This window comes from Equus caballus, chromosome 11, assembly GCF_041296265.1.
Source record: "Equus caballus isolate H_3958 breed thoroughbred chromosome 11, TB-T2T, whole genome shotgun sequence".
Classification (NCBI taxonomy): Eukaryota; Metazoa; Chordata; class Mammalia; order Perissodactyla; family Equidae; genus Equus; species Equus caballus.
The window spans coordinates 40,587,270-40,604,511 of NC_091694.1; the positions used below are offsets into that span (position 1 = coordinate 40,587,270).

The 17,242-nt window shown below is 41.5% G+C and overlaps 2 protein-coding genes across 5 annotated transcripts in view; one reads left to right on the forward strand and one right to left on the reverse strand.

Annotated features, from left to right (window-relative positions):
* The window catches only part of ATAD5 (ATPase family AAA domain containing 5), a 39,430-nt gene extending 30,681 nt beyond the window's left edge, over positions 1-8,749 (reverse strand). For all 4 annotated transcript variants that reach the window (XM_070227687.1, XM_023653045.2, XM_023653046.2 and 1 more), the window contains exons 1-3: positions 8,284-8,749; positions 3,325-5,249; positions 2,582-2,690 (exon numbers count right to left, since the gene is read on the reverse strand). In XM_070227687.1, coding sequence (XP_070083788.1) covers positions 2,582-2,690; positions 3,325-5,249; positions 8,284-8,349 — 2,100 coding nt within the window. In that variant the 5' untranslated portion in view covers positions 8,350-8,749. The remainder of the gene's footprint in view (positions 1-2,581; positions 2,691-3,324; positions 5,250-8,283) is intronic.
* Positions 8,750-16,164: 7,415 nt separating this feature from the next.
* CRLF3 (cytokine receptor like factor 3) overlaps positions 16,165-17,242 on the forward strand; it is a 43,233-nt gene continuing 42,155 nt past the window's right edge. Inside the window, exon 1 of the mRNA XM_023653048.2 lies at positions 16,165-16,383. Within this exon, the coding sequence (XP_023508816.1) occupies positions 16,267-16,383 (117 nt within the window). The 5' untranslated portion in view covers positions 16,165-16,266. The remainder of the gene's footprint in view (positions 16,384-17,242) is intronic.

A 17,242-nucleotide genomic window follows, 5' to 3' on the forward strand; every position in this document is an offset into this window, starting at 1 on the left:
GGTTATTCAAATCTTACCAAGGAACTTAAATTAAAATGTGTCCAGTTATACTTAGTTTGCCTTTATTTCTAACTGAAATTTATTCAGATAAATATAACTACATTTGTGAAAAACACCCAGAAAGATGTCTGTATTAGATGTCTGCAGAGATTAGAATTCTTGGTTATTTCCCCACCATCTTCATGGCATCTATTCTTTGATTTTAGTCCTTTAGGCTGAATCCTTTGGAGAGAGGTTGAAAAGGTATTAGGCATGGAAAAGAGCACTAGATAAGAATAAAGGCTGGCTTTCAGGCCTGGCTCTGCCATTGATGTACTAAGTGATCTTGTGCATTTAAATATTATCTTCCAGATAATGTGCTTTTCCTACTCTGAGTTCTACAAGTTTTTATGTGTAGATTAAAAATACACAGCAAGGAAGCTGCAGAACAGTGTAAATTGTAGGATCCCCTTTAAAAAGGGCATATATCTACTTAAGCATATATGAAAGTATCTTTCATATATTTAAGCATAGGAAAGTCTGGAAGGATAAACAAGTAACTATTAAAAGTGGGTCACCCAGAGACAGTAGGAGTGAGAAAACAAAAAAAAAAGTTTTCTTTTTTTTTTGAGGAAGATTAGCCCTGAGCTAACATCTGCTGCCAATCTTCCTCTTTTTTTGCCAAGGAAGACTGGCCCTGAGGCAATATCCATGCCCATCATCCTCTACTTTATATGTGGGATGCCTTTCAGAGCATGGCTTGACAAGCAGTGCACAGGTTCATACCTGGGATGTGAACCAGTGAACCCCGGGCTGCTGAAGCAGAACATGCGAACTTAACCACTGCGCCACTGGGTCAGCCCCTTCACTTTTAATTTTACATACTTCTCTGTTTGTTTTTTTAAACAAACGTTTGCTGGTTTTTAAGACCTTTAAAATCTTTTAAAAAATCATTAAAAAGAATAGGCATAGACATTCAACACATACAGAAGAAGGTTTGGAATGTTAAGGATTTGCTCCTATAGGAGCAGAGTGATAGATTTTTGTTCTTGTTCTGCTAGCAAAATTTTTGGCAGGCTGATGAACCTTATAGAAAGTTAGTATTCAAAATAATCCACCTAAATTTAAATTAACAACGCAATCATTGAAACAAATTGTTAGTACAAAGAGATATGTTTTACTGAATGTGTGAAAAAAACCATACACATATACATTTTGGCAAGCGGTTCTGCTATCACAGTCATGCGTCTCTTTATGATGGGGATAGTTGCGAGAAATGCATTGTTATGTGATTCCGTCATTGTGCAAACATCATAGAGCATACTTGCACACACCTAGATAGTATAGCCTACTACTAATGTTAGGGGACCACCATTGTATACGCAGTCTGTCAATGACTGAAACGTCGTTATGCGGTGCATGACTACACTTGAAATCTGTTTTTTCCTAATAGTTTTCTGATAAGTTTTTAAAAGTTCTTATTTATAGAAAAACAGAAAAATAAAGAAAATTAAAATTAACCATAATCCTATCACCTCAAAAATAGTCATTTCCAACACCCTACTTTCTGACCTGGCTGCCTATCCTCCCAGCTCTGACTTGGTCACTCCTGACTACATGAGGAACTTCAGTCCTCACAGCTCTCTACTCGCTCCCTATTTATCAGCCCTTGCTTCCCTCCACCCAGCTTAGATTCCACTGTACACCACTTCAGCCACTCCTAAAAACGTTCTCCTCCTTTGCCCCACTGTCCTTCAAAACAGAGTTAAATATTTACTTCATGAGCTCAATATGAGTACTAAGCATAAGATAGTACGTGATAAGCAGTAGAAAAAATGATAGCTGTTAAATAAAAAACAGAAGAGATGCCAACTTTCTGTAGCAGTGATTGTCAGCCAAGGATTATTATCACCTTGGTGGCTTTTTCAAAACACACATACCTTTACCTGCTATCCTGGAGAGAATCTAGTTCTCTTGTGATGGGGATAAGCAGCTTATTTTGCAAAAGCAGCTAAACCATCCTTATATATCCCACCGCTCCCTTCATGGTAGCGGTTTTCAACTGGGGGTGATGTTTTCCCTTGAGGAGATACTTGGCAATGTCTGGAGACATTTTTGGTTATCATAACTAGGGGAGTTGGAGTACTACTGGCATCCCATGGGCAGAGGCCCCAGCTACTGCTAAACATTCTATAATACACAAGACAGTCTCCCACAACGAAGAATTATCCAGCCCAAAATGTCAACAGTACTGGGTTGAAAGATCCCACTTTCCAGCCTCTATTCTAGAGAAATAAACCAGAAATTCAATCATGACCTATAAGCAGCCTTAAGGAAAATGAGTGGAAGGTAACTCTCACTAACAAAACTTTTTCTAAGTAAATTACACTGTTCTTATCAATTGCTTTCATCTCACAATAAGATAGGTTGATTTCTTAATAAACTAAAGGTATGAAATAGTGACAAGTAATCTAGGGCTGAAGTTAATATAACCAAGCTATGAAGTATGCGAATCTTCCTTTAGTGTATTACTTCCCTTAGCAATTGTTGCTGTTTTAGGAAAGAGAATACCACTTACAAGACTCCCTAATATTTCAATTACCTTTCTAGTCTGAGAAGTAAAATCTCCATCAGTTGCTTCAGATTTCTCAGATCTTTTCTTTGATTTTTTCTTAGATTTTCTGGGAGTACTAATTCTGGTGAATTTCATTCTGGAGAAAAAACAGATATTCAGAAGCATTTTCATGATTATAGTGTGTAAAAATTTCAATTAAATACAGAATAAAACCAACCAGGGCTCCAATTTCTGGACAGTTTTAAAAAACAAAAACACTCCCCATTAGTTTCAAACTACTGACTCAAAAGTAAGCCAAACTCAATGTTAAACTCTTAGAAAATACAAAATGTTTCCTTTTAGAAATCATAAGCTTTACAGAAAATTAGCCCCTAAGATCACTCTTATATTAGTCAGAATCAGCATCAAATATATACCTCACAGTATACGGCTCAGTTTAGCCAAGAAATAAAGTTCTATAATTTATTTTTAATCTCATGTTTTGTTAAATGTACAGAATTCACATTTGAGGGATATTTCTCCAGGGACTAGCAACTGTGATGAATAAAAGTTTAGAATTCATCTAATATACATCCAGAATTCTTCTGGAATCATGCCTGACTTTAAACTAAATGTGGAAAATAAGCAGCATTTTTGAAGCCGTTTTCTTTTTCTTATAAATCAGCTGTGTTCTAGAAAAAACAATATCCTCCAATGCTTGAAGTATTTTTCTTCCCAGCGAATAATACATGCAGAATACTTAGAACTTCAGAACAAAAACAAAACTTTACCTAATAGGGCTCTCCGAATCGGAGGGTACTGTTATTAATTCTGCTGTATATAAGCTGTGCTTTTCTGATAAGTTGGGTGCTTTTGGAGTGGAAGCCTTTATGGGACTACCATCTTGTGCATCTTCAGAATCAGTACTTCTAATGACTGTTGCAGTAGGCGTGCTGCTATTTCTTACAGATCTTCTAGTTGATTTGGGTGTGGAAATATTTACCAAGCTGTCCTCAGTTTCAGCTTTAGAATGTGTAACCTTATCCTTAACTGGCACGCTGGTTTTTCTCAAAGTCTTCTTGTTATACAAAGAAGGTATAGTTAGAGGGTTAGCATTTGCTGTACCTTCACAAACAAGACTTTCACTGTTAAATAATGTGTTCCTTTTGAAACCTTCTGTTTTCTTTTGTCTTAAACTCATTCTAAGCCTATTTTGATTTTGTTTATCTTTAAAGGAAAAAGTTGTTTCTTGCTTTTGAGTATTTCCCTCTCTATTTTCACCTAGAGTAGCACCAGTATCTAGCATTTTCTTACCCTTTTTCCTCAGCTTTTTACTTTTCTCCTTAGGAAAACTTCCTTTATCAGTGTGTGACTGTGAACTGGCATTATTTGAAACCATTTCGACACTAGGATTTCTCATGACTTTTTTGGAATTACTGTCTCTTCCATCCTCATTTAAAGGTTTTTCATTGAGCTCTTTCTGCTTATCAGAAGACTTTTTGACTCCATTCTTAAGTGCATCTGATACTGGCTGCCTAAATGCTTTCATAAACTGCTGCCTTTCTTCTAGAGTGCATTTTGGTTTCACAGCTTCAGAACTTCCAGCTTCTAACACTGCCAATTCTAATTCTTCCTCCTGTATGACAACATTAGATTTTCTTTTCTGACCTGTCTGTTCATTTTCAGGATCAGACAGACTATTTTCCATTTCTAACTGCTTGTGTTTCAAGAAAATTGAGGGTATTTTCCTTGTCTTTTTTGGGGGGATAGGATGAACTTGTGCAAGAACGGTAACTGTCTTAAAGCGTACAGGTTGGGTAATTTCACAGGTTTCTGTGTCACTTATACAATCACTTTTGACTGCGTCTTCAACAGTTTCAGAAGGAGTACAAATTGACATTGCAGAGTCTGGTGTGTGTTCTACTTTATTCTCCTTGTGACTTTTTAAAAATTCCTCATATGAGACAGTGACCATACCATCAGTTAACTGGGCTGTTTTAGTTACAGGAGCTCCAGAGCCTGCATCATTTGCAATCCTCTCCACTTCATTAGTTAGGGAAGGCATACTGCATTTACTGTCTTTAACATCTTTTTGAAGGAGATTTAGTTCCTCTGCCAAGGGTAAACTTTCTGATAGGTCTATTACATCCCTGTACTTCCTTTTTCTCAATTTTTTGCAATGATTTTTTGTGGTCCTTTGTTTAGAATTTACTTTCTTAGAACTCTTTTTGGGGGCCATAGTGCTTGACTGCTTTTTGATATCTTGAATCCTTTCTGTAAGTACCTCTACATGTTTTTTGTCAAGTAAAACAGAAGTACTACTCTCCACAAAATCATTATTTAAACTAGAGTGTTCTTTACTATCATCACTGCTAATTTCAATTGGAGATTCATTTTCAGTTGTAATATTATTTAGTTGATGAGCTAAGTTAACTCTCTTTCCTCTCTTCTGAAACTGTGTATTTGAGAACACTTGCAAAGGTGATTTACAGTCTTTGCCACTGTTCGCAGGCAATGGTGGAGATGACTTGATCTCGCAGTCTTTTGCTGATTGAGTCTTCTCCTTTGTGGGTGAAGTCTTTCTAAAATAATGCAGAATGTTACTGGATTTTGGTGGAGAGAAAACCCTGTCTCCGGTTTTCCCTATTGGTGATAAATATTTTGTAATTGTTTCGCAGGAAGATCTGTCGTCATCTTTCCTTCGCTTTTTGCATGCCTATCAATTTAAAAGAAGAAAAAAAGCACTTATTTCAAGCAAAATAATACAAAACATAAATTTTAAACATGGATCTACTTTTTTTTTTTTTTTTTTGAGGAAGATTAGCCCTGAGCTAATATCTGCTGCCAATCCTCCTCTTTTTGCTGAGGAAGACTGGCCCTGAGCTAACATCCATGCCCATCTTCCTCTACTTTATATGTGGGACGCCTGCCACAGCATGGCACGCCAAGCCGTGCCATGTCCGGATCCGGGATCCGAACCAGCAAATCCTGGGCTGCTGAAGCAGAACGTGAGAACTTAACCACTGTGCCACCAGGCCAGCCCCAGATCTAATATTTTATGTAATTGGATAAAAAAAGGGAAGGCTCCCTTAGGTGACAAACATGATATATATTAGAAAGAAAAAGAGCTTTAAAGTTAAACCTATATTCAAGTCTCAATGTCACATCAAATTATACACTAATAATTTGTGTGCTTTACTAGATATATACTATACTTCAATAAAGTCTCAAGTCTACTATACTTATGCACAAATGTGTTCACTTCAGTTGGCCTCTGTTTACTCTATAACCTTTGAATAGTACCACCCACCCCACAGAATTTGTAATGAACACATTACATAAAAATATGTGAAGTCTGATGCATCATAGGGACTCTACAAATATTAATTCTATTCCATTTTTACTTTACTGTTAAAAATAAACAAAGTGTTCTAACTGTTTCTTAGAAATAAGTACATAGTGAATAAGCCTAGGATCTCAAAATTTACTTATCAAGTAAAAATTGTGGTGAAGGACATTTAGCACAAATAAAACTGTCCAGTGTTTTAATTTGCTATTAAAACAGTTACTGCCTGCCTCCTCCATTATTTACTATCCTCAGAATACCAAGGTGACTATAATGCTAAAAAGTTACATTTTTGTTGGGCCATAAATTAGTAACTTACATAGGTCAACTTAAAAAGCAAATCTGCCTGTTATTTTATCCTCAAAATGAGCTTATTCAGGAATAGCCAAAAGAATTGCAACTCAGGATGTGCAGCCTATGGCAAACCATAGGCAAATCCAGAAAACAAAGGAGGGGAGCTGCCTTTATAGAGAAAAAGGGGGAATAGGGAGGGGCTCTTCGAAACTAAAGTCAATTGGGCAAACGTAAGAGTTCAGGGTACAACTGGCTCCCCATTGGCTGAGCTGCAGTGTTTCTCATTGGCCAGGCTTGACCCGCGGTGGGGAGAGAAATTTTCCCTCTGTAGTAAAGCAGTTTTACTTCCTGTCAAAGATGCAAGCCGGGGTCTTTTGCTGTTTGGGGTAATTGACAATATATAATAGGGTATGAGAATTTCCCCTCCAGGCCTTCCAACTCCAACTTGGTCGAGGTTTCTCTTAGTCATCTCCACACATAATAGAAAAAGCTTATTAGTTACAAAAAGCTCTATCAGTTTTTCTTTAACTTCCCTCAGTTCATTTGTCAGAATAAACTTGCCAGAATAACAAGGTAATTTTTCAAAAGATAAGTAATGGATGGGGCAATTATACTTCTAGAAAATGAAAACATATAAAGCTATCATGACTAAAAGCACAGTACTGATGCATGAATAGGCAGGCAACTTAATGGAAGGGCTCAGAAAACCAGAAAAAGACATTAAGTATATATTTAAGAACTAGGTGTATGATAACAGGAGCATTCAAGTAGTGGACAAAGAAGTAATTAATAAATGGTATTGGGGCACATTTCTAACCATCTGGATAAATATGAGGCAAAATAAATTACAGACATTAAAATTTTATATGTTTAAACGAAATAGTAAATGTATTACAAGAAAATGCTAACGAGTTGTCAGTGTTACTATTACCCTGAGATGGTATCAGAGGCACTATACCATAGGCTCTGGAGTCAGGCAGATCTAAGTTCAAGTGCTAGCTCTGACATCTACTAGTGTGCGACCTTAAGCAAATTACTTTTAACTCTCTAATTTACTTTTTCTAACTTAACTTACTTTTAATTACTTTTTAAACTTCCTGTCTCATCTGTAGAATATAGATAATAACTCATCGCAGAGTTGATATTAAGTAAAATAACATGTATAAGGCCTTTACCCTTAAAATACTATACAGTATTATTACTATGAAACAGGCTCTGTTAGCAGGGCACCAAAAGTAGAAATTGTAACGAAACGATTGATAAAACTGACCACACAAAAATCAAGAACTGTGTAATTCAAGCACCAAAAGTCCTTCTTCACACTTGAGACAAGCTGAGCAACTGCCTTGATATAGGAAGCAAGCATCAGCATAACAACTATTAGCAAGTAGACAAAAGTTACTCAATTCTAAAAAGTAAGAAAGAGTCCCAGTTAACTAAGTGGACATACATCTTGGCTCACTGTAAGGACACCAGTATGCATACTTCAGTTAGAACGTTACCTTGAGATGAAAAAGTGTAAAAATATAGCAATCGTCCACTTTAAAATGCCACTGCACTACTTCATGGCATTAGAATCTCTTTATAATGACTGCTTAGTGCATTTCACTGAAACTTGACGAACACATGACAATAACAGCAGGCTCCTAATTGCGGTATCTTCAGCTCTAAAGCCGTGAGAAGCCGATTTTTCAATTAAGTACCCTGTTTGATTCCTGAAATGACAATCTAAACGGTAGTCCTAGAACAGGTAGATGGATGGACTAATGGAACTTAAAGATTCTTTTCAACGCTAAAATTCTATGATTCCTTATCACGAACCCAGACTTGATCCTGGGATCTCTATGACACTTCACAAGTCCAAAACATCAAGTTCCAGCAACATTTCAGGATCTGGGCGCTGGTCGCGATATCGTAAGCCCTGACTTAGCTAGCTCCGCAAACATCTCACAATCCTGTTTGTCAGGACCTACCAAGACTTTCAGAAAAGGCATACTCCAGCAATTGGTCCACACAATGTCACAACTGCGGGGCCTCACCATATCCCTCCTTTCCCCTCACAGATTCAACCTTTCTCCCACCCGCAACAGACGGAGACACTCAAGCTCACCTCAATCTCGTAGTCCTTCACCGGAGGGGGAGCAGCTGCCGCCGCCATGGCCAAGACCCCCACCATAATCCCTGCTTCCTGGAATCCCGGTTCCTAGGACCTTGCGCGGCCCGGCCCGGCCTGCCTGGAGGCCATGGAGGCGGCCGGCTCCTGCAGGAGCGAGGAGCTGGGCCGTGGGGTCGGTCTCGGACTCCCCCACGCCCACCCGCTCGGAGCGGTGGCGGAGGCTGGGCCCAGCTCTGCCCAGTCGAACGCGGGAAGAGGCGCTGAGAAAGCGCGGGCAGCGAGGACCCCGGGGGGCGGCGGGTGGGCGCGGGGTGTCCCAGAGGCGGACGCTCCAGGCTTAGCGCTTGGGACCCGGGCTCCCGTGGGGAAAGCAAGCCGAACGTAGATCGGACCCACCGGCTTCGGAGGGAGTTCTTGTCAATTGGGTTTTCGCGCCGTCCTGAACGCAGGGGGCGGGGCTAAGGATTGCTTCCGGAGGCTGTGCGGACGGTACGCCGAGAGGGCCAGAATACTTCTTTGGCGAACCTACGGGAGGCGGGATTGCTTTACCGTGGAATTTAAAATTAGCGGGGATTTTGGAGATTCGAACTCCTCACCCCCAGTTTCACGGATGAGGACATGATTTGACTAAAGTATTAAATTCTTGGTAGCAGAATTAAAACGCTAGACTTTTGAGACACCAGGCTAGCCCCGATTTAAAAGTGGAAATTTGAAGGATACAGAAAAGGAAATAATTGGTTACATTCATCCCACATAGAATAAATATTATTTTGGCAAGGGTCCTGCCTCGAGATACGCCCATTCGGGGTCGCAGATTTCGATTCTTTACCCTTAATGTAGCTAAGGGGGGCATTTCTTCCCACGGATTTCGTCCGCTCAAGCAGCCTGAGGTCCTTGGCTCAGCTGGTTGGCGTGTGTTGAGCCGTCGCAGGATGCCAATAGTTCGCTGGTTTGTAGCAATGATAATCTCATACATCATTTGCATTGTTTTCATGAAGTTGTTTAACCTTTACTTTTTTTACGTTAAAGTTGTAATTGCACAAATATAAAGTATGTTTATTTTGTTTGAGTGCATAGTTTTAACTGCACGGTATGCAGGAGCTGAAACAACATATTAAATAATAACGGCAGGCCACCTTGTTAGGTCGGGTTACGCAAACTAATTTTAACTATTGACGTAACTGTGTCCATGTTTATGGTATTTGCTATTGTCCTGACAACATAAAGAGTACAAATTTCTCCAATGAAATTAGCGGTAATTACTTTTTCTTTGAAAATTCTTAGCCCTCGGTTAGGGTTTTCAGGAAGGGAGACTGCACTACCTTCAGTCTTCGAAGTTTTGTTATTTTGGTTTGGGTTTTCTAAATAACTAAATATGGGAGAAATTCTTGATCGCTGATTAATTGTATTTCATTTATTTATAGATAATCTGGGATGCTTTGCATTGACTCTCTGGAAGTTCCTAGAAGACAAGGTTGATGTTGCTGAGGTACCAAGTTTGGTTCTGGATGTATGGGTACTTCCTCAGAAATACACTTTAGAAGTCTTTTCCCAGATATGTTACCTTACTCCAAGCATAATTCACATAACTGTCTCCTCCTAGAATATCCTTGAGCCAGGTGACTGGGTTTTGATAAATCTGGCCATTTTCTACCTTAATTTTACTACTCAATGAAACACTAGCTTTGTGGGTGGTCACAGTTGTCCCTGCTCACTGTCTTGAGAGAGTTTCCAGGTCCTGGTGCAGGGTGTGGGAATCCAGGCAAAGACTGTGGACTCCCTGAGTTAAGGAGACGGAGCAGAGTGTAGGGAGGCAAGGGGGCTAGAGTTTGCAGGACAGAGAACTGAAGAAGAGAGAATGCTCAGAGACTCATTTCTCTCAGGCTCATTAGTGGGCTCTTCTGTAGAATGATCAGGAGATGAGCTGGGATTTTCACTGGGGAACTTCCCAGGGTTAATAGGTGAGATCTTTTCTCTGGGACCATTCAGCTTCTGCTCCAATCTCTTTGGGGGCAGGGGTGGTTATATCTTGTACAGTTGCATAGAAGCATTGGGAAGGGGTCACCTAAATGTATGGAACAGGGCAATGGACCTGGAATATCAACTCTAATTTTAACTGATGTCTCCTTCTCTCAGTCCATACTTCATGAACTATGCTATTCTATTCTATGCTATGCTATTCATCCATCCATCCATCCATCCATCCATCTATCCATCCATCCGTTTGTTCTGTAAATACTATTGAGTGCCTGATATGTCCCAGCTATGAACAAAGCAGCTATTAAAAAGAAAAACAGACAAAATCCCTATCCTCTTAGAGTTTATATTCTAGTTGGAAGAGACATGTAATAAAAATGATAAATAAGTAAAATATATGGTGAGAGGTATAAATGCTGAGGAGAAAATAATGCAGGAAGTAGGATAAGGAAAGAAATGTCTAGATAGGGGTTGCAATTTTTTTAAGTGACTAAAAATTTTAAAAGGATGGATCTGAGGCCTTCTAGCCTGACTTTCTCAGAAATCTCCGGGCAAAAGTGGTCCAATTCTGATTGGTTCACCTTTGCAGTTTAGGATATAACTTCCATCAGTTGGCTAGAGGAATTACTATTCCTCCATTCACTTTCCATCTTCCAAAAATTTGTGGCACTGTCTAGTGCTCTTTTATGTTCTCCACTGTTCTGCTTGACCTTAATCCAGTTTTAAAGTGTTATTTTGAAGGGGTTTTAAGCATATGTGGCCAATCCAAGAAGAGCGTTAAGACAGCTCAGGGTTCACCTTCTCCAAGAAACTTTCCCTGATATCTTCTTCCTTCCAGTTTGCCTTGGGCTGGATTAGGTGGCAGGTCTCTGCTTGTACTCATTGCACTCACTGCATTATATTATAGATTTCTGCTTATATGTGTGTGTTCCCCCCACTGGACTAAGAAGGCGGGTCCTTGGTCTCATTCCTATTTTGATTCCCAGCACCTAGCACAGAGCCAGACACATACCTTGTACTCTTTAAACTTTTTAACATTTTTTTTAAGGAAGATTGGCCCTGAGCTAACATCTGTTGCCAATATTCCTCTTTTTTTTTCTCCTCAAATCCCCAGTACATAGTTGTATACTCTAGTTGTAGGTCACTCTACTTCCTCCAAGTGGGATACTGCCACAGCATGGCTTGATGAGCAGTGCTAGGTCTGCACCCAGAATCTGAATGGTGAACCCCTGGTGCAGAAGCAGAGTGCGCAAACTTAACCACTTGGCCACAGGCTGGCCCCTCTTTAAACTTTTTGTAAATGAATGTGTGCTTTTACATGGCCATATTATTCAGTCTTTACACCAGCCCTGTGGAAGATATTTACATTATTGTCAATTTACAGAAGTAGAAACTATAGCTCAGAGGGATTTCCAAAGTTAGTGTTTAACCAAGTCTCCAACTTCAACCTCTGTGCTTTTTTGCAAGGACACGCTGTAGTCAGTACACGGAGAAAAAGTGGAAAATGTCATTTTCTCTCCAATATTATATCCCACTCTCTTGATAACCATGAACGTTGTTCTGGTATCTACACTTCCCCTACTTGAACTGCATACTTGGGGAAAGCTAGCTCTACCCCTGGCTCTGGATCCACCCAAACTAATCTGCATAATCCAGCCTCCTGACCACAGTCAGTTATTTGTCCAAAGGTGGGCATGTGACCTAGTTTGGGCCCAGAAGACAAGCGAAGAGATATTCTGGGTGCCCCTGGGAGATAAGCATGTTTCTACTACTGATATAGGTCCAGGAAGGAGTTCTACTCGTTCCAGAAGGTGTATAAAATTAAACAGCCTTAAAATAAGGTAATGGTATAAATGGGAGAGAAGAGAGTTGCGGAAGTCTGACCTTTGAATCAAACTAACCCTAAAGTTGGTATTAGATAATGAATCCCCTTTATTGTTTAAGGTAGTTTGAGTTGGGTTTTCTGTAACTTGAACTGAAGGTATCCTAAAGGATACAAGATGAAAGGAAGGCAAAGGAAAAGAAGGAAAACGAGAGAGGCTCAAGATATTAATGACCTATGTAAAAGATGTAAATATATACTAAAGATATTTAGGAACATTCTGAATAAATCAAGAGGCCATTGAGATAAACTCAGGAAAGACTGACAAAACAAAATGTATGGACATATGTATAATATCAGCCTTGCCCCTTGGTCCCCTAACCTACCAACGAAGGAGAATTTTGTCTTCACCTCCTCCTCTGCAAGTTATCGACCTGGCTCCCCAGCTTCTGTGGTACAGAGCTGAGAGAAGGCACTGAAGAGACAGGTGGGAAGGGGAAAGCTGGGTATCAGGAGGTTCGCATTGAGAAGGGAAGAAGGGATTGAAGGAGAAACTCCAGAGCACCAATGGGGAATAAGAGAATGGGTGTGGAGAAGAGGATATGGAGCAGAGTTTCTATGACTTATGGAGACTGTCAGGAGATACAACAATTTAATGCAACACATTATTCTGGACTAGATCGGTTGGCTGTAACGGGCATCCTTGTGACAATTGGTTAAACTTGAATGGGAGTCTGAGCGTTAGATGGTAATAAAGTATCAATGTTAAATTCCTGGTTTTGATGGTTGCTTTGTTAGTTTGCAGGAGAATGTACCTGTAGGATATTAGCAATTTACTCTCAAATGGTTTATTCAGGAAAAAAAAATTTTGCACTGTATCTGCAACTTCTCTGTAAGTTTGGGATTTCTATAAATTTGAGTTTTCAAAATTTAAACATATATAGCATATGTAGCATATAAAATCTTTTAAGAGGCACAAGTCAAGGGGCTGGCCTGGTGGCATAGTGGTTAAGTTTGCACGCTCTGCTTGGGCGGCCTGGGGTTCGCAGGTTCAGATTCCAGGCACAGACCTACACACTGCTCATCAGGCCATGCTGTGGCAGCATCCCACATACAAAATAGAGAAAGATGGACACTGATATTAGCTCAATGACAATCTTTTGCAAACAAAAAGAGGACAATTGACAACAGAGGGTAGCTCAGGGCCAATCTGCCTCACCAAAAAAAAAAAAAAAAAAGAGGCATAAGATTAGAATTATCTCAATTATTTTGGTTGCTGGACAGTATTTCTTTGTATGAGTTGCTATTCAAAAACTAAGTCCTAAGATTTACTTAGTTCTAGCTAGGTGATTCTAAATAATGTGTTAATAGTATTGTGTGCATAAAGGGGAGTCAGAGAGCAAAAAGTTGTCAGTTTGTGCTCAGTACAGTTAGGAGCTTTCTGAGAAGAGGCTGAAGAGAGAAGAGAGGAAGCTTTTACTAAGCGGATGACCAAAGTATTCTGGACTTAATCCATGTTTACTAAACAACTCTCTGGTTACAACTTGACTTTCCAGCTGTTACAGTTTTCTTGGCAATTATGTTCTTATTGTAAATAAATAAATTAGCAAGTTGCTTTGTTTGTTTCTTGTAAGTCTTACTAGCATGAGGAGTCTGTCCCCCTGAATCTGCTCACCTGTGAGTACACTTGAAAAGTCAATTCTAGACCAGTGTAATGCCATGGACATAACAGCTCTGTAAAACGCTGTCTGATGGCCTGCTGGCTTCTGTCATTGCCACCTCAGATCAGTCTTCCTCTCTGTTATCAACCAGAGTTTTTACTCTTTAGGAATTTGTGCTCTAAAGTTAAAAACAATGCATCCCAAAATTTCAAGCCGGGGAAAGCAGTTTCACAAGATTTTCTTCATTTTTCTTTGTATTTTTGTATAGTGTGGATAAATTAGATACATATATCCTGCCTCTCATCAGTTAGTAGTTCAATAAAATAAAGGTGAATAAGACTAAGATTAGTGTCTTGGCTTTATGGACGTTTTCCTTTTAGTTTTTTAAAATTTCACGTAGTAAAGCCACCCAGGGTGGGATCCAATTATGTTCTATTAGCTTTAGAGAGGACACAGAACACACTATGTCCAAGAACATTTAATAAATCCTGGGTTTTTTTTACTGATTCAGTCTGTGCTTAAATCCTCCTATTCCTTGAACCACTTAACCAACTTTTCTCCTGATTTTACTGTCAAACCTCTGTAAAAGCCCACATCCTAATTCAAGCCTCTGTCATATCATACCTGGACTAATGCCATGTGGTTTTTTCTTATTTATCCTCCTCCATCCATCCTGTGTATATTCATTTCACTGAACAAATATTTATTGACTCTGTATTTATTACTCTACGCCATCCTCTACCTTTTCTTAAGACAGACCCAAGTCCCACCTCTCTATCATTTATCTTCCTAAAACATTGTTTAACAAATATCACTGCACATGCAAAAATCTGCAGTGTCTATTCATTAAAGTCAGAGCTTCTTCTGGTTTTTTTTTGTTTTTTTTTTTTTGAGGAAGATTAGCCCTGAGCTAACATCTGCTGCCAATCCTCCTCTTTTTGCTGAGGAAATCTAGCCCTAAGCTAACATCCATGCCCATCTTCCTCTACTTTTTTTTATATGTGGGACACCTGCCGCAGCATGGCTTGCCAAGTGGTCCATGTCAGCTCCTGAGATCTGGGCCCTGGAAACAGAACGTGCGAACTTAACCGCTGTGCCACTGGGCCGGCACCAAGTCAGAGCTTCTTAACCTGAACTGCATGGCCCTTACTCTTCTTTTAACTTCATCTCCCAATGTATCATTCAGTCCTACCTCTCCAGTCAAAGTTGTAGGTTCCCCCTTTCCTAAACAAGCCACTTATGGTTCTATCTCCAAGTCCTTATACCCTTCCCCACGTAGTTTTGTCCACCTGGGGTGCCTTTCCTCACTCCTTTTTGTTTAGTTAATAATACCTTGATTCATTCAGCTGTTATTTACTGAGTGTTTACTAAGTGCCTGCCTACCTTATCTTCAGGATAAAGCCAATTTCCCATTTTCTCCAAGGGCTTCCCTTTTCTAAATGTTTTTAGTTCCAAGTGTCATTTACTTAGCACAAAACAATGTAGCAGAAAGAGCTTTACTTTAGTCTGGTCCAGGAAAGTAGGATCTAGCCTCTAGTCCAGATTCGCTGTGTAACCTTGAGCAAATCAGCTTGGCTCTCTTTCCTGACTGGGGCAACTTTCAGCTCCAACATCCCTGGCCAGAGGTCAGCAAACTATGGCCCAGGGCCAAATCTGACTCACCACCTGTTATGTATGGCCTCTGAAAGAAGAATGGTTTCTACCTTTTTAAACAGTTGAAAAAAGATGCAAAGAATATTTAGTGACACGCGAAAACTATGTGAAATTCCAGTGTGTGTCTATAAAGTTTTATTTGTACACAGTCACGCCCATTTGCTATGTTGCAACAGAGACCTTATGGGAGGCCTGCCAAGCTCTAAATTTTTACTGCCTGGCCCTTACAGAAAAAGTTTGCTAACACCCGTCTTGGACTTCTGCCAGGTTGCTGGTCATAGCGCAGGCCTCCGTCTTGGCTTCCTCATTAGACTACAAGCTTCTGGGAGGTGGGGCCCTTGTCTGATCCCTCTGAGCCTGGTGCCTGGTTCACAGTAACCTCCTACAATACCTGCCGGTGCAGGCATGCTCCTTTACTAGGGTGGTAAGGCAATGACGACTTCAGAGCCATCTGGGTTGAAATCCCCAGGGCTTGAGAAAGTTGATTCCCCTCTCTCACCCTCAGTTTCCTCCTCTGTGAAATGGAGAAGCAAGGAGGACTGGCAGTGAGGTTAGAATGAGATCAGATGTGGGAAGCACTTCGAGAAGTGTAGTTATTCACTTTTCCCTGACTCCGCGCGTGTCCGGAGGAAGCACCCCGTCCCAGGCGCGGCGCGGGAGCGGGGCCGAGGTCAGGGACCTAGGGGAGGGCGGCGGTGGGACCCGGCCGCCCGGCGCGCGCGGCTGTCAATCAAGGCCGCCGTGGGCGGGGCGGGGCGGGGCGGTGCTTCCGCCTGCGCGTGGCCGCGCCGGGCCGCTCGGCGGCACCCGGGACAGTTAGGAGCCGCGCCCGCAGCCGCCGGCCGCGCGGCCGGACGAGGGGCGATGGAGCTGGAGCCCGAGCTGCTGCTGCAGGAGGCCCGCGAGAACGTGGAGGCGGCGCAGAGCTACCGGCGGGAGCTGGGCCAGAGGCTGCAGGGGCTGCGGGAGGCGCGGAGGCAGGTCGGAGGGCCGCGCCTGGAGCGGCGCTGTGGGCCCCGGGGAGGGCGCGGGGTGCCCGGCGGTGGGCGAGGCAAGGAGGGCTCCGCGGGGTGGGATGTGCGAAAACTCCAGACGGAGAAGGGAAGAGGCGCTGATGTGCTGGGACACCCAGCAGGGTCTGGGGAGCGGGGAGGTGGGTGCTGGGGGAGGGTTTAAGGAGCAGGGACAAATTTGGGGGATCGCGGGAGAGCGCGAGGGGCGTTCCCTAAACTGGGGCGGTAATGCGCATGGGGGTGGGGTCCGAGGTTGGACAGAGTGAGGAACCAGAACAAAATCCCGGGGCGTCACAGAGGGTGGTGGTGACTGGCAGAGTTGGGGGAGGCGAAGATTCTTTGAGAAGAGCTGCTGTGAGGATGCGGACTGGCTTTGGAAAGCCTCAGGAAAATGTGGGGCAGTGACTTGGGGAGACCTGACGGTGGAGGCAAAATGGATATTGGAAGGGGAGGAATAAAGAGAGAGAGAAGCAGGAGAGTTAACACTGAATGAATGGGATTAATGCCTGAAAGTGGTACTTAATATCTCATGTGATCTTGAATGCATGAAAAAAACCCATTTAGCGTAACCCCATTCTAGATGGTGTGGAATTTAAGGTGAAGCTGTGTTGCAGAGACAAAAGAAGGAAAATGAAACACTGGAGAGATGGAATACAAAGGTGTAGGGAAATAGAAACATTTAAAGAGGAGTGCTGAAAGGAGACGCTAAATATACTTTCAAGCGACAGCAGTGACCTGTTCCATGGGGACATGGCTATCAAAGATATAGGAAAGCCACGTGGTTTCTCTACACTCTGGAACATATACAGAAAAAGATAGAACCCCCT